The sequence below is a fragment of the Uranotaenia lowii genome, chromosome 1 (genome assembly GCF_029784155.1).
Source record: "Uranotaenia lowii strain MFRU-FL chromosome 1, ASM2978415v1, whole genome shotgun sequence".
Lineage (NCBI taxonomy): Eukaryota > Metazoa > Arthropoda > Insecta > Diptera > Culicidae > Uranotaenia > Uranotaenia lowii.
Genome location: NC_073691.1, coordinates 112,945,486 through 112,968,449, shown reverse-complemented (window position 1 = coordinate 112,968,449; position 22,964 = coordinate 112,945,486). Strand labels below are relative to the sequence as shown.

The 22,964-nt window shown below is 35.1% G+C and overlaps 1 protein-coding gene across 8 annotated transcripts in view; it reads left to right on the top strand.

The window, feature by feature from the left end:
* The window catches only part of LOC129738893 (serine-rich adhesin for platelets), a 160,147-nt gene extending 138,191 nt beyond the window's left edge, over window positions 1-21,956 (top strand). For 3 of the 8 annotated variants that reach the window (XM_055730213.1, XM_055730212.1, XM_055730210.1), the window contains 2 exons: window positions 3,801-8,340; window positions 21,107-21,523. In XM_055730213.1, coding sequence (XP_055586188.1) covers window positions 3,801-8,340; window positions 21,107-21,209 — 4,643 coding nt within the window. In that variant the 3' untranslated portion in view covers window positions 21,210-21,523. Of the gene's footprint in view, window positions 1-3,800; window positions 8,341-21,106 lie in introns of all 8 variants that reach the window. The other 5 variants (XM_055730221.1, XM_055730219.1, XM_055730211.1 and 2 more) reach the window with 4 other exon arrangements.
* Window positions 21,957-22,964: the final 1,008 nt, after the last annotated feature.

Sequence of the window (22,964 nt, the reverse complement as noted above, 5' to 3'; positions counted from 1 at the left end):
AAAGTTATTGTCTGTATAATTATTGGTGTTATCCAAATGTAACATGAATTTATATTCATATGTGTGAATCTTGGAGAACTAATTCTGGTTATAAAAATTTTATGATACATGAATAAGAACAGTCCAACACCATTTGGTTGGTTTCCAACAAGATATTAAAAATCTTTTCTTTTTTTCAAAATTGTTCTTTGAATTGTTCCACAATATTTGCAGGCTCTGATGCATATGGGTACGCATTTTAGAAAACAAAAATTAAATACTTGATGATGTTACTCGTTTATGGTATTTTTTATTTAAATTTAAAGATTAAGATTAAATTTAAACATATCTTATAAGACAAGTTTTCAATAAAATTAAGTTCAAAGTTAAAATACTTGCACTGAAATCCGCATATCTTCCGCTACAAAACATCAATTTTAAATTTCTTTTTCTTATATTGATGGTGAATAAATTTTCTATTAATCATTTGAATTTCATTTTTGCTTAAGAATTGAAGTATGTACTGCTGATATTTTCGAATACATCATCAACATAACGATGAAAAACTATTTTTTTTAAAAAGGAATTTAAATTTTATCGACGGTTTTAGACCAGATTTATGCGCTTTATTTATTTTTTGTTTTTATAGATTTCTATGGATTATTTGAATAAATGATTTCTATAATTTTTACAATAATTGGTATTAAATTGTAGAACTTATGATTGTTTTACTGTAACATTAATGCTTCATTATGGTTCTATTTAATAATAAAGAAGAACTTCAGTGTACAGTAGAATAATTAAAATAAGTAAGGGATGAACAAAATATCATGAATGAATGATTCAATTTGATTTGAAACGAAGAATCCAAGAGAATTTTTAAATAATATAACGGGTTAGAAACCGTAGAAGCTTATATAACTCAACTTTAACAGTAATGCTAGCTCTTTGAATAAAATGGAAGAATCACAAAGTGCAGCAGGGTTTCAAAACTTGGGCGAGAAACTAATAAAAATAAAAAGGTTAAAGGAAACTCCAGGCTTATAATGATCATTGTATCAAAAGACAGTAACAAGCTAAATTTAAGCTAGAACTGCTGTAGCGATTTGCATTGAGTCTGAAGTGCGAATGAAATTTTGAGTCAGGAGCAGCAGTATAAAAACTGATTTCTCATCAAAAATTGTTTTTAACGTATCGTTAACTTTTCAATATTCATATTTAATCGTATTATTTTTTACAAAGCTCAAATTAAGGCAAACGTTTCTACTCCAGATCGCATCACGATAAACGTTATCATAAAAAGTTATAGCGGTTCCTAGTGTTTACTAATTTTCTTAATCATTGAGCTTTTTTTCAATAAAATTCCCTCCAGTGTGGCCACAATCAGAAAATCTAAAGATAATGGATTCAAATGGATTGATAGATAAATTCATATTATTTTAGATAATTCTAATAATTTCAGATAATTTGACCCTCTCAGACTGCTGACAGGATTTGCCAGTAAATTTTTGAATTTTAAGATTAGATGGTACTTTTTAAGCTTTTTATATGTTTGGCAGCTCTGTAACTGAGTTTTTAAAAAAAATTAAAATTTTTCAATGGTCTTGATGACATTTTTGAGCTAAATTGAAAGGTATTAAAATTTAAAACTATTAGAATAAGCATCTCTGAAATTATAAAACACTAAAAATATATTTATTTTTTGAACAATTCAAATAGAAAATTTACAGAAAAAATATAGCGTATTTTTTCACCGACAAAATATTTGAATTTTCGGTGAAAACGAACCGTACAAAGCTCTACTTTCTACCCATGCAAAAATTAGCATTACTGTATTTTTTTCTCTAAGTCCTTCTACGAAACACACCGTGGTAGGCTATGGCAGGCCTTTTTGCTTTTCGAATAACGAGTTCTGTAGTAGTATGCGTGTTTGTTCGTCACCTTTCTTTGTACCTCATTGGCGCTCAACTACATTCAGAACCAAAAAATCGAAGCAGTCAATTTTTTCTTCTCCAACCAAATCGTATAAACAATCATGCATGACTACGACGCTTCTGTATTTGAAACATTCCCGCAAAACATGATGTAGTAAAGAAGGACGCATACTATCAGCTATCGAACGTCTCGATGATGATTCCTTGATGATTTTCAACCTTCGAGTATTACAACTGATATGTATCAGTATTGAGCGATGTGCAAAGGTTGCAATATGATTTTTTTGTTTCTCGCTTTACGTAGAAGAATTGCGTAGCAGATTGAGCACTTCTCCATCGAAACTTTTTTAGAATGAGGCCTGTTGAGTCATCCGGAAGTTTCTAGATCCCAAAGCTGATATCCTTCTGGATAAGCGGGAAAATCTTCAGGATGGCGCCAAGGCAGGTGTCTTAAGGCGGTCCTGACAAAAACACTTTTGCACGCGTTCAATCCGTAGAATCCAACTTAGCTGGTATGGTGCCCATACAATAGAAGCATGATCCGCAATTGACCGGAAGAGTGCACAGTCCAAGATTTAAAGCCTAACAGATCTTCGGTGATGAAGCCGAGTTGAATATTGTAAATTTGGCTGTTGAGAGAAGACAAAAGTTTTCTCCACTGAAGCAACCATGAATTGACAAGTTTACAAGGAGAAATGTTTTCAGGAGGTAGTTTTTTCGTTTATCCAGTCACACGAAGGCCTCGTGAAGTTCTGGCTCGATCTAAATAGATAGCTGCCACTACACTCGGAATATATTGGAATAGTACCAGCAGAACAATATTGATGTTTTTGAAAGAAGTATTAATCCACCAAACTTTTCACAGTTTCGTCCCATTGAAAGATATTTGGCAAGAGTCAAGCTAAAATTTAAAATGGGTGGCAAATCAATTAAAACATCAGCTAATATGGCGAAGAAGTGGAAAAAAATAATAAATACGGTTGATGTTACCACTGTGCAGAAACTGATGGGAGATATTCGTCAAAAAGTTCGAAAATTCATCGAAACAACAACAACTTTTTTTTTCAATTTTCCCTTTAAGTTAAAAACTCTACAAAAACATACTTTTACCAATTTTTTAACCCACGGTCCTATGCGCCGGAGAATTGACGCGGGACCATAGGTAATTTTTTACGTTATTTCCTCATGAAGAAATCGAAAATACCGATACCAAATGGTATAAGCCTTACAATTCGGAGTCACTAAAATGTCTTGATTTCTCTGTTAAAAGAAAATTAACTGCAAATGTTATCTGAAAGCTTACTCAACAATAATATGTGTTTGATGCTGTTTTGTTAATCTGACTAACTCGTTAGAATATCTCGTTTGATTTTTATGTTCTGTTTCCCTTAGGGATTTTTGGAATGTTGAGAGAACGGTTTGTATATACATAATTTGAAAGAGAAAAAGATAAAATTGGATTGAATCTACTTAAGAATAAATTTGTTGTAATAAATAAAAAATAGGTACTTAAAACTTATGTTAACTGTAACCAGGCTGTAACTTTTTTATGATTGTTCGAACTCCTTAGTAATAACGTGATCTGATGTTTGGTTACTTGCCATCAGGTAAGAGCTATTTTTAGTTTATTTTCACTATTTCTATACCTACAACATTCTTCAGCACATTAAAGCTAACAAATGATCAAATGCCCAAAGATTAGAACAAATATTTAAAATAAAATTGACAAGAGGAAATCTTTATTTAGTATTACTCCAACCTTTTCGTAATCACTTTTTATGGTTTCATCTCTTGATAGACATTTTGCTCCACCATGTTCATATCTGGCCTGTCAATACTGTTTGTTCTTCTCTTTTCTTCTCTCTCTCCTTTTTTCTTGTTTTCTAGGATCTAAAATTTACAAACCACCATACAGTAGCAATAGCGATGTAACAAATCATAACAAATACGGCAGCTTTACCGGAAATAATTTGAACAATAATGTGTACGAAGACCCCATAAACATGAGCAGTAATAATATAAATGATTCATATCCAGTACTACAGAATAACTCGAACAGTCATAGTACTAATATATTGAACAATAATTACGCTACCCATGAGCAGAGTCCGATATCTAATGGAGAAGAGGTCCTAGATTTGGGAGATCTGGACTTATCACAGCTCAAGTTAACGAAGAAAGATTTAGAAGCGCTTTCTAGTATTACCCCTGCTTTGTCACAGAGCGTTCAAGAGCAACTTTTGGCACAATTACCACCACAACAAGCTAAAAAGTTGTCTCGAACACTGTCGATGCAGAATAGAAACAGTGATACTGCAAATCACTTTTCATCAAACAGCAAACTGTTCAAGCGAAGCTTCAGTAATAACACAAGCCGTGCTACAACCGATTCGGTAGATTTGTATAAATCGTCCGAAACACGCGATAGTTTAACACCAACTAACGATCTCTGTGAGTCTGGTGTTTACCATCAAAGAAGACTGCCCAAATCGGATAGAAGCTCCAGGAGCTCCAGTACTTCGAGAGATCTTATATCACCGCCACCACTACCGCCACCAAACTTTAACGAAGATTTCTCGGTATCATCATCCTCACGTTTTCCCTATGCAAACGAGAGTCATGAAAGGATCCGATCTTACGAGAAATACACCCCTTATCTTTCATCAAATAAATTCAGTAAACCCGAACACGAACGATGCAAATCGTTAGAATACGAGAAACAGCTGAGCTTCGAATCACAACATCCCCCTGGTTCATCATGTTCAAGCCCTCCTGTTCATGAACGATACGGTCGGCCTCCAAGCGGCTACACATCTCCTCCTCCAGTCAGTTCATATTCATCCGGCTATTCCAGTCAACGCTCTACTAGTGGGAGACGCATTTCGAGATTCTTGCGCCCCGACTTTTTCGATCCACCCAAAGATGCAGGCGAAGAAACAGCAGATCGGATGCGCAGGGAGCAGGAAACACAGAAAGTACTTAAAGAAATACGAGAACAAAGTCGAGATCGGAGTGTGGAACGCTTTGAAACTTCTATGAACAAGTCATCCGATCGCTTAACTTACTTTATGGAAAAATACCGAAAAGAAGATTTGGACAGTGTTAAACAAAAGCGACATAGCGTATATGAAAAAATTAATACAGGTGAAACCTCTCAGACTGACAGCCGTAATATGCGTAGCTTGTCGCGATCACGAGAAGCTGTTGACACAAATCTCTCTATAAACGACAAAAATGACTCACAATTTTCATTTTCCGATCGTATATTGGATGAATTACAATCATTGGGTATAATGCAACAGGTAACACATGATACAAAACCCGCCAAAAGTAAAAGCAAAGATAACATTACCGATATCGAAACAAGGAAAACGTCAGAAGGTACCACAGCTTCTAATAATTGCTCTAAGTGCAAAAATTCCATTCAGCCACAAGTTGAGGAATCGGCTGACGACCCTTTAAATTTGTGCTTAGATGAACCCCTCACAGAGCCCATTATTGGCTCAAGTACCACCAAAGTAATAAAGGTTAAAAAAGTAAAAATCAAACCAAAACTCGATGCTGAAGGTAACCCTGTTACAGTAACTGTTAAAAAGGTAAAGAAAATTATCAAACCAACTTCTGAAAATTCCGCAACCGAAACATCAAAACTGGTAAACGATGAACAAAAATCCGACGACAGTAAGTCGAAAACGGTCAAAAAAGAATCAAAACTGATTCGTCCAAAATCTTACCCATCAAAAGAACCGGAAACATCCTTGACAGCCGACACCTCTTACGATTCTGCTGCAGCTATAAATCAACAAAATGAAGACTCATATATTCCTGAGTGTAATACGAAAAATACTTTCATATCAGCAAGTTCGGCGAGCAAAATAGCAAGGCCGAAAAGCTTCCCTAGCTCTAAACTTACACCTCCAAAAGAGGTCAAACTCTTGAAGAACCATTCCGATAGTCCTGTTCTATCCGCGATCGTAGAGAAACAAATTCAAGAAAAACCCGAAGATGCTAGTAATTTGCCACAGTCTAGCAATTCCACAAGCGAATCGACGCAAACCTCTAAACAAACCGAAACGGTATCGACTTCAGAAATCGTAACCCGTGTACCGGGTACAACGAAAAAGGTTCGCAAAGTTATACGGGTGGTGAAAAAGACTGCGGCTGCCAAATCCGATTCTTCCACTAAAAGTGGAAGTGAGGAAAAATCCGATGCCAAGAAAACACAACTTTCCAACAAGACACCAGAGAGCAGGGAAAGCCCCAAGCCAGTCGAAACGAAGGAGACTAAGACTAAACGGGTAGAGATTGTGTCTCCCGAACCAAAACAAAAATCAAAATCACCGGAGAAAAAGGTTAAACAAGGGTTCCTCGCTAGTATAGGCCAAAAGTTTGAAAAGCTTCGTGATGCAAGCAAATTAATGAAAGATAAAAAAGTAACACAGGAAAATGGAGTGAACGAAGCATCGAAGCAGGAGGATGGCGAAAAGGTAGCAGCACCGATAAACAAAGAAAAGAAAAAAAGTCAAGCTTTTTCGAATGATACAACTTTAGCTGATGATACATCAATGCATGAAGAAGAAAAAACGAATCGAAAATCCAGAATCGATCAAGTAATTCGAAATTTAAGAGAGCTTTCGGTTCCTCGTGCACCCATTTTGACAGAATCAAACTTGATCAAACGAGCCGTCAGTGTGGAGGAAATGCCAGATACATTCAATAAATGTAGTGTCAATAAGGTACTAGGATTATTTAAAAAAATTGAAAAAGATAGTAAAACTAATAAAGTTCTCAATACAAAGTCCTCTAGTCATATCGATACAATGGCAGACGTGGCGCTGTTAAATGTTACGCTCGATAACCGGAACAGCAACATAAGAGTCGGCAATTGTAAAATTGGTCAATCAGTGCAGGAAGAAGATCGTGCGAAATCCGGAAATTTTACCAGTAAAATACGCAAACCTTACAGTGGCACAAAAAGTGACACCGTGCTCACTGTAACTGAGCAAGAGTGTAAGTCCACGAACCTATTGTCGGTAAATTGTCATAACGATGTCTATTTATCTCACATTCCGGTCAAGTACAGTTGCCCAGACTGTTATAAACAAGAAGCTAACAAGGATCAATTTGTTCGACGACAGTCGACCATTACTGATGAGGCTCGAAAACTCTCGCTGGACGAGAAAGAACGCGTCAAAAGCAACCGTCGAGCGCTAACTTTAGACTTTAGCAAACTCGACGACGGTTGCCATGCTAAAAGTATCAATAACAACTACAGCTACCCTCCTCCATTACCCAACGGCATATCAAATTCCACATCCACGACCAACAACAATTACACCATGAACATGAACACGCTTACACCTTCCTATGACAGTATTATCAATTACTCTTCAGGATCGCGCAGCAGTCCCTATGACGATTGCAATTCCTCCAGTACATTTATGTCTCCCTCTGAAGAACCAGAGTTCTACTATGACAACTGGTCCATCTGCTCAGATGACCACAACAACATGCTTAGCGCTTCGCCTTCCATGTCAAGATTGTCTCGGTTAACTTATTTGAACTCTATCTCTCCGATAGATAACGATTCAGAAAGTGTAATAGAACGGATTCGTAGAAAAAGTTTCTATACCCGCTTTAATGAAAACAAACCGAAGCGAGTGAGCACTGTTGTTGGTTCCCTGATAACACCGAAGGAATATCAACGCGATCAATCTCTTTCACGGAGTGGACAACTGTCTACCCGTTTGAAAGAGTATGGTAAGTCATCATCATCGCCCGTTGCAAGCGCCTTCGCAGCCAGTGGCGAACGCTCGAAAAACAACTACGACCATTATTATCGCTCACTCACCAGAACGCCAAGTACCAACAAAAGTCACAAATATGCAGGAACCAACGATCAACACTCAAAGTCGACTGCGCTAGGCGACAGTGATCTATATCACCACCACCATCATCAACATTACTACCATCTTCCCATATCTAACTCATCTCGGAAACTAAACTTCTCCAGTAACGATTCCTCCGATAACCTCAATAACTACAACACTATCGGTAGACAATCCACCTCGAGAAACACTTTCTACGAATCCTCGTCACCACTTTATTACGCCACATACAACCCCCGACGGCGTTCATCGTGCGTCACAGCTGCTAATCTTACATCATCCTCTTCATCAATAGCACTAGATAATGCTGCCGCCAGTACATCGACAGTGTCCACTGCCACCGAAAACGATCGCATCTTGAAAAAGACTTCCTCGACCACAACTTCCTCTTCATCCACGCCTCCCCAGTCTTTGGCGGAAGGGATTGGCGGCACTGGGCGTAAACTTCGGCCCTACGAGACAAGAAGCATTTCGTCACTGAATCCTTCCGGATCGAAAGAATCTCGATATGGAGCTTACGACAACTCCGGGGCAACGAGGTAATGTATCTAAATCCAAATTTGTAAGTAATTAATGGTGTATCAATGTCAAATACGCTTTATCGAGTAAAAGTTGTGTTACACTCAGAGGAAATCTTATTATAAATTTCATAAGATACATCTTATGAACCCCTTTTTTGCGTCCAAACTAATTTTTCATAAGAGTCTTATGAAATTCTTTCAATTTTCATACGATGTTCTTATGAAAAATAGAAGAAACGGCATTGTGAAAAAATGATGAACACATTCATTCATAGCATCAGTTTTTTTTTCATCATCTAACAGTACGAAGCAATCGCCAGTTCATAGTTATTATAGTTTTCCTTTAATGTTAAATGTAATTGTTATCTCCGGAATGGTAAGTTCGATTTGATGTTTTTGGTGTGAACGTTGAATATATTAGTAAACTAAAATACGTTATTTGTTTACTTTTCAGCAAGCTGATCGGCAAAAAACGAAAGGTCGAAGATTTAGATGCGGCAAAAAAAAACTTTGATGGAGCCGTCTGTTGATGCGCTGCTGATGGTGACAATGCAGGATTTAATTTTAAACGAATTTGGCAAACAATAAAGTGAATGTTTTCAGCACGATATATCGAGAATTTTTCTTATTAGAAAGTGATTTACTGTTTCCATAAGAATCTCTTATGAAAAGCAACAACCTCTCATTGAAGTAGGCGTTCATCTTCAGAATTCATTCGCGTCATAAGACAATCTTATGAATTTCATTAATTTTTCTTATGGCGCCACTTCATAAGAGAATCTTATGGCATACATAATAGTATTTTTCTGAGTGTACATCTTCGTATTAAAATTGTGCTCAAAGCAAGACCATGCGAACGGGGGTGGGGGGAGGGGTGTGAGTACACTCAGAAAAATACTATTATACATGCCATAAGATTCTTTTATGAAGTGGCGCCATAAGAAAAATCAATTAAATTCATAAGATTATCTTATGAAGCGAATGAACTCTGCAGATGAACACCTTCTTCAATGAGAGGTTGTGGCTTTTCATAAGGGGGTCTTATAAAACAGAAAATGTCACGTTCGATGAGAATAATTCAAAACAATTGATGTTAAAAATTTATTTTATTGTTCGGCTAATTTGTTTGGAATTACATACATTATGGTCACCATCAGCAGCACATCAATATCCTGTTCCAATGAATTTGTTCGGCCGCATACGGTTTTTGACCTAGGATTTTTTCCCGGTCAACAGGCTGAAAAGTAAACAAAAAACAAATTAGAGTTTACCTTTACAAATATGTTTAACGATTACAAAAATAAACTTCAATTCAAACTTACCATTAAAAGAATTAAACTTCTTATTCCTCAACTTCGTTTGACGACTGAAAAATGACTGATGGAATGAATGTGTTCATAATTTTTCCACAATGCCGTTTCTTTTATTTTTCATAAAAACTTCGTATGAAAATTGATAGAATTTTATAAGACTCTTATGAAAACTTAGTTTGAACGCAACAAAGGGGTTCATAAGACGTATCTTATGAAAATTATAATAAGATTTTGCCTGAGTGTAGGTTTAGAACAAGTCACATGAGAAGGTGGGGGGTTTGTAGCAGTAAGCCGAGGTGCAACGGTTGGTGGCCTACACATCATTGCTGTGCCAGCGCGCACAGGCAACACAATATGCTACTCGAGGTCTGGGGGAGGAAGACTGAATAAAAAAAGAAAAAAATCCTCCAAACGTCAAATTTCTCTCATCAATCTACCGACCAGTGCGAAGGTACAAAATTTTACTTTCTTATTTAGTGATTTTTAATAAAACTTGTTTGATGCTGAAAAGCACTTGTTTTGCATGAAACAATGATTTAATTAGGTTTTGTTTTGCTCTGGCAAATTCTTGCATGATCAGGCGTATTGAGTCGCTCAAATTTCGTCAAAGTTTTGAAGCTGATAAATAAAAATTGTTTGATTAATGGTTGTTCTAAAAATATAGCTAAATCTAAATTAAGCACCTAACGAACTGAATTCCATGACTCGCTACATGAAACTGATCATCTAAAGTTTAAATTTGAACGATTACAAATCTTTTCAACAATTGCTGGCTTTTTGCCGAACAGTAAAAAAAAACGATACAGAAAACGATACAGCAAATTTCTGTCTTCCTCCCCCAGCTCGAGGTAACATGCAGGGGAGGCGTTCATGGCTATAATGATACACTCAGAAAAATACTATTAAGTATGCCATAAGATTCTCTTATGAAGTGGCGCCATAAGAGAAATCATTGAAATTCATAAGATTGTCTTATGACGCGAATGAATTCTTCAGATGAACACCTTCTCCAATGAGCTTTTGTTGTTTTTCATGAGTCTTATGAAAACAGGAAATGTCATGTTTAATGTAAATAGTTCAGTAAATTTGATGGATAGAACTTTTATTTTATTTTTTCGTCATATTTGATCGAAACTATACCATGGTCACACACATAAGCACATAATCACCCGGTTCCATCCATCACAATTCTTCTTCCTCATCCGGTCCTTTGACGTGCATTTTGCCGGTGATTTTCTGAAAAGTAAGTGAATGAAAAAGTATTTTAATTCACAAATGCTTCCAGCGTCATAAAAAATAAACTATTAGTCAAACTTACCATTTAGAAAATCACTTCTAACTATAAAAAAACTCAATATCTCCGTACGACGCGACGATGGAAAAATTACTGATAGAATGAGTGAATGTGTTCATTATTTTTTCACAATGTAGCTCGTCTATTTTTCATACGATATTATTATGAAAACTGAAATAATTTCATAAGACTCTTATGAAAAACAATTTTACACTCTAAAAAGCGGTTCATAAGACGCATCTTATGAAAATTATAATAAGAATTTGCCTGAGTGTAGGAGATAGTACTTACAGTCTGATGCATGTTTATGGCATCCCCATACCTTCATTTTTCTTTAAATAAATGAATTACAGATTTCGTGAGCCCATTCAAAGGTTTAATGTATATGATGCAATGTGAACGTTTTATTTAGGATCTGGTATATCTATTTATATATAAAAACTAGCTGGCCCGTTGTGCATTGCAACACCTTCCGAAAATCAATTAAGTTTGTTAAAATGTCTGAAATCAAGCTTTATTTCTTAGGCTGCATTTCAAACCAAATGTTAATTAAGCTTATTAAGAAGCAAACGCTTTAAAAAATTGCCGCAACTGGAGTTTCGAATTTCAGTTCATAGATGATTTGATAATATTTTCTTAAAATTGATCTCTAGATATGTTTGTCAAGATCTGAAAATTTTTATCTGTTTTTGTAAGCTTCAAAGAGTTTATAATGATGTCAAAATGTATGTTTTAATGATATGGACTTCCAGCATTTCCCTCTTTTAATGCAAAAAGTGCTCACGAACTATTATAACTGAGTTTTAGTATCTAAATGACGTAGCATTTTGCTTTATTTGTTTGATAAGTTTTCAAATTATGCCAAATAAAATATGAATGAAGACTTGCCACCTTCTTTCCGCTCCACCCAGAAATAAGGAAGGGTCTTAAATTCTTCGTACCCAAACATTCTCTCTCCTTATAAGTTATCGATTTATGCCAAAAAACTGGTATGGATGCCTTTATTGGTTTGATGAGTTTTCAAGCTATAATTCGCAATTCCCTTTGTCCCTCCCCTCTTCACACTGCAATGCAGAAAGGTTTGTAACAACCGTAGAAACATATCTCGTACCCAAATCCCTTCCCATGTTAAAATCAGGTTTATAATTTTTCTCGCAATATATTAAACTTGTAGACATGACACATTACAACTTGAAGTGATGCCAAACAGCTTTTGACATGGTTTGAAATCTGACGACTTTTTATACTGCAAATTACTTTATTTTGATTTGTTTTAGAAAAAAGTGCAAATTAAATTCATATTAATAAACTGCAACTCAATGAATCAAGGAAAAGAATGGTTTTAAAAGGAGAAAAAAATATGTTTAAATTTTGTTAATCGGCTGAATTACAGTAGACATTTTCAAATTTTTATATGTAAACATCACACAAAACTTTAAATGATGATTTTTGCACCGAGAAGGGTAACATTTATCAAAGTTTCTTTTGCTTCAATTTTTTTATTTCAATCTTAATTTTAATGCAGATATACCAGAGCAAGTGCAAACGGATTTTAACATAGTAAAGTTTTTATAAATATAAGAAAAATATGTAAATCTTTAAACAAATAAATTTTCGTTTGTTGCATAGCTAAATCATTTCTCAACAAACTTTTGTTGAAAGTGAAATATGCAAAAATGTTGACAAAAAGATATTTCTAAGTTAACATTTGTCCCAATTATTAATGCTAGTGAAAACACATTGCTTTTTCTGATCTTATTCACAGATGCGAAATATAGTGTAAAGGCTTTGAAATGAATTTAATACGTTTGTTTTATCAAATTTCATTGATACATCTGCAGTTTTTTTGCAGTTAAAGTAAACGTTTGATACACTTTTAGTGAATGCTGTTTTAAACAAAAGACCTTCATTTACAAAGACACTTTTTATAATTATAAATATTCACTTCAGATTCAATACGCAGGATACCCCCTTTCAGACCTTTCTCATACAATGTTGAATCATTTTTGAGAGGAAATTCGAAAATGGTAGATGTTTCATGGCTAAAAGGCGCGTTTGAACTTGTTCCACCATGTAAAAAGACAGGAGTTAATAGTATTTTCAACACTTTCCGGTTATGTTAAAATTTATCAAAAAAAAAAATAAAATAAAATAAAACAACAACACACTTTTCATGTTAATTACGTCCTTGAATTGTGTGTAAAAAAACAGTACAGTGTTTTTCGGTGAATGGGTGAAAAAAAAATGTAGAGTTTATTTCGTTTATATGACTTTGATTCAATAGGCAGAATATCAATCTGGGTCACATTTAGGTGTCATTCATTACTATGTGCTGTTCAAAATGATCTAGGAATCAAGAAGAAAAAAAACACATCTAGGCATCATATCGCCCCCACATGCATTGAAATTATGCTTGGTTGAGAAATGCGCGGCCAAATATTCCCACTAATCAGTATGCTATGCCATGGTTACTATCCTCTCTCGACGTTGGCTTGCGACGCCTCGACCATGGAGACGAAAAACAAACCGCCTGGCGCCCAAAGTAATGAAAATCTCGAAAAAATGGATGCCATGGCTAAAATTTATTTAAAAAAACTACAAATTTAATTAATACGGACAATTGATGCGACTTTTTGTCATTTTTATTCGATATAAACCGATTCGCATGCCTACAGAATAAAGTCTGCTTCATTTAATATTGGAACACAAACAATTGCGTGTAGTTCAGTCATTTATGAACAAATTCATAATTTGTTTTTCATACAAATGTAGCATTTTCTTTACACTTTCATAAAAAAAAATTAAAAAAATTATTCATTGCTGTTTCGAAGAAATTCTCGTACTTTTCCCGTAATACGGCACATTAGGCGGCGCACACCCTTTTCGTCCACCGTTTTGGCGATTTGATTCCACCAGTTCTTCATTTGAGTCATGTTCCTAACAAGTTTTCCCTTTGCCTTAAGCCTCCGCTTCGTGATTGCCCAGTATTTCTCTATCGGCCGGAACTGGGGGCAGTTTGGGGGGTTGAGGTCCTTCGGTATTACGCTGACCCCGTTCGTTGCGTACCATTCCATAACCGTTTTGCTGTAATGGCAGCTTGCGAGGTCCGGCCAAAACATTACTGGACGGTCGTGGGCACGAATAAACGGCAGAATCCGTTTCTGTAGGCACTCTTTTTTGTAGACTTCTGATGTCATTGTCTTGTCAGTGAGAAAGACTTTGGTTTTCTGTCCACATCTGCATATCCCCTGCCAAATCATGTACTTGCGGGCGAATTTATCCGCAAACACGAACTTAAATTTTGCAGGTACATCCCCCCGAGCCTTCGCCAAATAAAATTTTTGACCTGGGATTTGCCCAAAGTCCGCCTTCACGTAGGTCTCATCGTCCATCAGAATACATCCGTCGAACTTGGTCAGCACTTGGTCGTACAGCTTTCGAGCACGGATTCTGGCCACATTGTTCTGCTTCAGCGTCCGATTTGGCTGTTTGCTGGCTCGGAATGACCTTATTCCTTCCCGGAGACGAATTCGTCGCACCGTACTGTGAGCGGCATGGATCTTATTGGCCAAATCGCGGTCTGAAAGATTGGGATTCCTCTTGACGGCCTTGATGACTTTCCCACGCAGTTTCCGGTCGACAGTTCCACTCAGACGCTTCGAATGCGGCTTCCGAGCCGTCGTCAATGTTTCCTTGTACTGCTTGATAACACGCCATACGGTATTTCTGGGCATTTTAAGCTGTTTAGCTAGCTTCGATGCCGACAACAATGGATTTTCAAGAAAACTGTGCACAATTTGATCTCTCCGTTCGGCTTCCATGGCGGTTGTTTACAAAATGCTATCGTTTGGTGTTATGACATAAATACATGGTGAAAGGTAATGAATTTCCCGACACGTGGGTGAAAAAAGTTTCCAAATCCGTCCACTAGGAGCGCCACAATGAGCAAAAGAATTTGTTCCAAATTGGAACTTCCAATATTGAATGAAGCAGACTTTATTCTAAAAATAATTTCATTTGAATCGTTTTGGTCATTCCGGAGGAGTAGTAGGGTAAATGTACCCAATCTTGGCCTCTAAGGCATGGTTGACTAGATTTCTCATGATTATAGGCTTCCTGTTATGTGTACCTTCAAAAGTTCTTCGACAATGTAATAGTTTTTCAACAATGTAATGCAATTACTTTTTTCAATAAACATAATATTTAGAATGTCATAATTTGAACTTTGTAACCATGCCTTTCAAATCGACACATATGCAGCAAATGTTCATCTCCAGCACAAATAAAATGAAATCCAAATACGTTGACCCTTATTTCCAAATGTGATTTTTTTTTTGAGTATGGATTATGTAACTTCAACGTTGAGATCCAAGATATCGATTCGGATCCGGATCCGGTTGATTTGGTGCTTAGAGGTAAATTGTTTGAGAAGAAAAGTTCTAGAAATTTACCAAAGAAAAAGGCAGTTAAAACTGTGGCATTATAATTCCAACTAAGATGCCAAATACGCTTGAGAGATAAATAAAATGATTATAGTCCAAAATACATTTATGGTATTTTTAAGTTATTTCAATCATTCTTCTTAATTTCGACCGGCTTTCCAATTTCCAGACCACTGTGCACTAACGACCGACGAATGTCTGCCGGCTGCCGGCTGCCGACTGCCTACTGATTTCGTTCTCACACATACATACAAACCTCAATTAGTGGAATTTCATGCCAAGATTAGGCAAAAAAATTGTTTATATATTCTTCAATATTATTTTAAGAGGAGAAATCACCGTGAATTTGTTTTATGAAATGAATTTGCGGCTTTATCGGTGAGGGTTAAAGAGTTGAAATGAAAGACGGATAGAAGAACAGAAGAAAATTCTAAGGTGGTGAAAAGAGCGAAGAGCATTTGAAATACACGCTCATTTTTATTTAAACATTTTTGGTTCAAAAATAACCATTTTATGGCTTTGGCCCAAAAACTGGCAATATGGTTATTTTTTAAGAATTTTTCCTTAATGAATTTTAACCATTTTTGTAGTTCTCGCGCGTTAACCATAAAATGTTTGAATAATTTGGTGTTTTTATCGTAGCCATTTTGAATACAATCGATGTGCAGACGAACGCGTTACGGAAAATTCCATTATACCGCGTAACTGAATCGAGTTCACAATTAACCCTTTAATGCATAGTGTTGTTTTAAAACAACACTAATTAAATCAAATTTATCTCAACAACGCATTGATATTCACGGAACATTCTTTCACTTAAGTTGTGCTAGAGATTACAGGAAATCAGCTCAGGATGTTGTTGGAACTGATTTTCCAATCATACGTGAGTTATTCGAGAAGGTATGCGTAAAATTTGACTTTTTTCACTGTTGTTTTAAAACAACATTATGCATTAAAGGGTTAAATCGGTCCATGTCCAGACTATAATATAAATAACATATTTGAAAAACGTGTTTTTGCTTAATTTTGTCGATAATTTTTTAATATAGTTCAATATTGCTATTGCCGTTTAATAACGGTTCAAAAATAACCATTTTTTACTTCGCCGCTCTTTCTGATTACGTTTGAAAAATAACCATATTTCTACTTCTCCCCGAAAAGTCATTTTATGAGTTCTCATGGAGAATATATAATAAAAATAAATAAAATAAAATAATAAAAATAATTCGGCTATAAAAATCAATTACAAAACATCGTTCCGATAATCGAAAATAGTTAGGCCAAGATTTCTGACCGTTGACCGTATGCAACAACTCAATCCAGTTGGAACATCCGCACAAAACGAAAATAAGAAATCTACCTAGCCATCGACGGAACGATATCGCACAATAGAAGACTTAACAGAGCAACCACATGCTAAATTTTTTGTCCGTTCGGCACATGTGCACACTCACATGGCGGTCGAACCATCCATAATTAACTGTATCGAAAAATGTAGTGCCTTCTCTATTGGGTACTACTTCTTCAATACAGTTAATTGATGCGGGACAAAGAATTTAGCATGTGGTCAAGCTTCTATTTCAAATGCTCTTCGCTCTTTTCACCACCTTAGAATTTTCTTCTGTTCTTCTATCCGTCTTTCATTTCAACTCTTTAACCCTCACCGATAAAGCCGCAAATTCATTTCATAAAACAAATTCACGGTGATTTCTCCTCTTAAAATAATAAAAATAATTCGGCTATAAAAATCAATTACAAAACATCGTTCCGATAATCGAAAATAGTTAGGCCAAGATTTCTGACCGTTGACCGTATGCGACAACTCAATCCAGTTGGAACATCCGCACAAAACGAAAATAAGAAATCTACCTAGCCATCGACGGAACCATATCGCACAATAGAAGACTTAACAGAGCAACCACATGCTAAATTTTTTGTCCGTTCGGCACATGTGCACACTCACATGGCGGTCGAACCATCCATAATTAACTGTATCGAAAAATGTAGTGCCTTCTCTATTGGGTACTACTTCTTCAATACAGTTAATTGATGCGGGACAAAGAATTTAGCATGTGGTCAAGCTTCTATTTCAAATGCTCTTCGCTCTTTTCACCACCTTAGAATTTTCTTCTGTTCTTCTAACCGTCTTTCATTTCAACTCTTTAACCCTCACCGATAAAGCCGCAAATTCATTTCATATTCTTCAATTTTAGATAGAAAATGTACGTTGTTTGCAGTAGGTTATATTTTTATAGCTTTTGCCATGTTTTGCTGTAACCAACGGTATTTTTTAATGATTTTTTCATAGGGAAGTGTGTTTTTAAAATCAATCCGAAGATGGCATTTGCATTAGCAAGGTAGGTTCCTTTCAGATTTTTTTTCCGAGAATCCAAATTTTAATTCCAGTTTGGCATGTGAAAAAAAATTATTACGCAGTTATTTGGTTTAATTTGCGTACAAATGCTATGCAGAATGTAGACATATGCGATTTTCTTTTATGTTTAATTTATTTTTTAATTTTAGGCATATGTTTGACATGTAAATCATCAAAATGCATTTTGGCATGCCAAGATAAGGAGCATACCAAGTTAAGGCTCACTTACCCTACTACAAACACCGTTACAAGAGAATTTTATATAATAGATGAATGTGTGTCTGTCTGTCTGTTCCCTATAGTGTCGGAAACTACTGAACCGACCATCGTAAAACTTGGCATCTGAGGGTTTTTGGGGCTTTTCTATAATAGTAACAAACCGCTCCGACTTAAGGGAGAGGGGGCTCCCATACTAAATTAGTAGTTTTTCGAAACAAATTAAAATCATGACATCCATTTTCTCGAGATTTTTTTCCTTTGGGCTGTTTGTTTTTCGTATTCATTAGGCTTGGGCCTGCTAAAAAGAATAAAGCTTGCTCTTTACTCTTACACAGATTTCCATAAGAATGACAGCTAATTGGAGTGAAACTGGAGTGAAGGCTATTGCTTTCTCTGTTTAACACATGAAAAATCGTATACCGGGATTGCGAGCGCGCCCCTCGCCCATGGTCGAGGCGTCGGTCGCGAGCAAACATCGCGGGAGGATAGTAACCATGGCATAGCATACTGATCAGTGGGAATATTTTGGCGCGTATTTCTCAACCCAGCATGTTTTCAATGCAAGGGGTGGCGATATGAAGTCTTGATGTGATTTTTTCTCTACTTGATTCCTAGCTCTTTTGTACAGCACATGGTTATGAATGACGCCTAGATGTGACCCAGATTGACATTTTGCCGATCGAATAAAATATATACATTTTTTTTTGTCAAAATCTGAAATTGAAAAGTCATCCCATCCATTTTTAGAGATTTTCTTTTCTTTGAGGGGTTTGTTTTTCGTCTAACCAAAGCATACCTACTGTTAATTGATTGCTGGAAAAATTCAACAATTAGGCGCCTGTTTCTTAACCACATTCCCATATTGCTTATGCAGGTGGGGGCGATATGCAACCTAGATGTGTTTTTTCTTGCTTAATTGTACACAGCACGTGGAAATAAATGACGCCTAGATGTGACACGGATTGGATTTTATCAATCGAATTAAAACCAATTGAAAGATTTGCAAAAATACTTCCATATTTAGTTCGTGTTAATGTATGTAGCATTTGTTGTCTAAAACAGAGTACAAATTTCAGATCTTAAAAAACTAATTTAGAGGTCAAGTTTCAGTAAATAATATATACCATCTTTGAATTGCAATTCGGAACTCCAGCTGCAGCTCTCATTTCATAGTTGTTGGATCTGAACTATGATGAGGTTTGACTTAAAAAAATGCTTACAAAAATCTAAATTTGAACAATTTTTTACTAATTACATTTATTTTTGGACGGTGTAGCAAAGCACACCGGGTCAGCTAGTATTTTATAAATTAACACACTTGCATTGCCTCTTATGATAACGTGTTGATTAATCTTTTACTGTTCCGTTGCATGGTTCAATGTCAAGCCTGGAATGAATTTCGGACCCTTCTTTTATCAATTTTTTATCAGCTTTTGTTATTGAAATAACTGTTCAAAATAGGTTAAAATTATGTAAGGAAGTTCTGCAGTTTTTGACAAAATTTAAAAACAAAACATAACATTTCAAATTAAAAAGTTTTGAATCAATTTTATTAACTTTCCTCAACACTTCAAGAAAAATTTGAAATCTGCGAAATAGTTATAGAAGTTTTCTATTTGTTTGTTTTTCCTCATTTAACAAATTTTTAAAGAAGATTCAAACCAAATTGAATTTTAAATACTTTTTAAAGCATGAATCTAATCGTTCAGCAGGTTCCATAAAATTTGTGAATGAAATCAAGTTTTTGTTTAACTTTCTGCAGTATTGTCAAAAATACATATCTTCCCAAATTTTTAAAACCTGTTTAATTTTACTTTTTTAGATCATGTATCATCATCAAAATATTATTCCTTAATTAAATAACGAAATCAGAGTCAGATTTTTTCTTAAATGTAGGTGTGATAGTTAATCAGTTATCAATGACTGATTTCACTTAAAACTGACACATTTTAAAACTCCATACAATCAAAACTAAATGTGATGATTCAAATTTGACAAAAGATTCGAGTTCAGGATGCTGGAATCTACCAAATCAACCATTAAAACATAAACACCAAAATGCTATTGACCAGAATGACCTAAGTTTTTAAACGGTCGTTAAATAAAATAAACAAACCAAAATGCTGTTCCTTTGAGTTATCAATCAAATTCTACAAATAAGTTTTTACCATTATGGTGAGACATGTTTATTGAAAAAAAAAATCCTTCTGAAATGTTAAAAAACTTATCTTTTGCATCTTCATTTTTTTTTTTCAAATGAATTTACCAAATTTTATGAATTTTATAGTACTTTTTTTTAATGACCGATTTTTAAAGTCAATCTATTTAAATTTGAATAAATATTTTTGATAAGTTTGTTCATGTTTTTCAAATCAGAATTTTTGTGTTCTAATATCATAAACATTTGAATTTTTTCCTCATCAAAAATTCACATTTCGAATCGCGATTTTTCTAATTATAAACACTGCAGCGGAATTTTTCAATCAGCTCTTCAGTTGAAAATGAAGAAAAGAAATGTTAATTAAGAATTAAGATGAATTACAATCATCAATTTTCCAATTTTACTAACAATTTATCATGGTTAATTTATTACCTGATTTGACGATTAATTTAGATTTCAGATTTTTTTTTAAATCTGTGGTTTGGAAATATTCATTTCTAATTGAAAAACTAGACTGGGTTTACAAATTATTTTGACGAAATTTCTAGTTCAGCATATGATTTTTCAGCACTCGACGTAATTATGCAACTTGACAAGTCTTGTTGAATAAACTTACGACTCGTGCTGAAAAAAAAATCAACTTTTTGCAACTTTAAATTTTAAAACTCAAAAATTTGTTCTTCAAATTTAAATGCAATTTTCATTTTAGATAAAAAAAATTTAAAAAATCGATTATGATTTCTGAGTTTGTTTATATAAAGTACGAAAAATGATTCGGAATTGCAAAATTTGATTTAAATCTGAACGTTTTTAATATTTTGCGTACTTTCGTTTTGTGTAGTGTAAATTAAATCCAGCTCATTTGTGCTAACGTCAAGGCTTTTCTCACTGCTTACAATTGTCATCCTTACAATAAAAAATGACTCTCCTACATATTTTTCATTTTTATTATTTTTTCCAAATTGGCTCATTTTTATGCAGAACTGAAAACCGTTTCAGTCCAGTTCGCACGGCTATCTACTGGAATAATCAACTTTGCTTAAAATTCGGTAGCAAACGCAGAATTCGGACTCAACAGCAATGATTGCGTTGAAGGAAGAACTTATGTTATCCTCAATATGCAGTACCACTGGAAGGTTATTGCATGAATGATCACTGCCCATTGAACCATAAAACAACGAACGATGTCAACAACATATAAACTCATCATTGTTCAAATTTGCTCAGATAAAATAGCACGTGTTAATTTTCCAGAAACGGCAGCTCCAGCTCTAACGGTCGCCTGCGGAATTCGTCAATTCCTAGAAACCCTACCAATGTTTGACTGTCAGTGGGTGATAAGAAGGCAGAGTTTTATTACAATAACTTTTAGCGAACGAAAACAATCGCTAAGAACCGGAAGCAATGTAATTGTTTAGAATTATGAGCATATTTTTAGCGAATTATACTAGGATTCAAATAGATTTTTACGGTTTAACTCTAGATACAAATATGTATGTAGATTGTAGATACTGGTATCAAGCAGTCGTTTCCCGAATGCCAAATCATTTAAATGAATCAGCGTGATGATTTGAATCCCAAAACATAGCTCATTTTCAGGAGTGAGAGAGAACTGATAAGACAGAAAGGATAATTGTAATTTAAGTCGCTGTGTTATGAAGATTGATATTTGTAGAGAACAAATGATTTTGAAAACATTTTTAGCAGTTAACGAAAATGAGTTATTTAATTTTATATACAACAAAATTAAATATAACGTCTTTTACGCCCATATCCAATGTTGCAACGAATTGTCATTAGGAAAATAAATTGTGATTGAAATATCACCTGGGTCACTGGATCTTTTATTAGAAAGAAACTCCTTTGTAGGCAATTTACCTTGGAACGATCGTGTCACCTTCCTGCGTATTAAGACAGATGCAATCTTGATGCTCTGTCTTCTCGTTGAGTTATCTTTGATGCATCTTTCACTTCCAACATCATACTCGGTCATGTTGATGGTCCCCAAATTTCAGAAAGTTTAAATTTTAACATAAGGATCCGATCTGCTGAATAGATTTTTTTTTCCTTCAAACGCTTTTTCAACACTTCTTGGTCATACATTTAACATCACTCGTAAAACTGACTCCTTGTGTGCAGGGCTGCCAACATTTTTTTTTTCAAAAATCAGGGAACTGTGGAAATAAAAATCAGGCAAAATCAGGCTACGTCAAAGTAACAGAAAATTCCCTCGAAGTGATTACCTTTTTTTTCTTTGTTCTTCACTCCACATTTTCACTGTTATATGTGTTGTGAGCCTATTTGGATGAATAACTCTACTGAATCAAACCAATCGAAAGATTCCCTTTAATTCCCTTTTTTAAATAACAATCAAAGGGAATCTTTTTTCCGTGGCTTTAAGCGGGCCATAGACTACACCAAATTTGGGCAAATGCGATGAAATTTTGGCGCTGTGAATTCGATTTACATCGTCTATGGTACTGCTTGAATGAGCAAGCAAACGGTTTGAATGAAAGCGATCGGGATCGAAATTTTTTGTGCAAGCAACCAACCCTCTGTGGCATGGTGTTGCTGGTTGGTTAAAATTCAGGCCATTTACTTAGCCCCAGCCAGGGTGGAGGGGTTTTTTTGTTGCTGTAGCTGTTTTCGCCAGTAATCGTTTGTGTTCGCGCGAAATATGCTTGAGCATACAATAAAAAAATCGTCATGGAATCATCGAATTGGCACAAGCCATTTGTGTAGTCTATGGCCCGCTTTACATACACACTTATAAGAACATAACGAATGTAGCTGTGACTACACCGTGACAAATATGCTTTGAGTATTTTTAACCATTCTT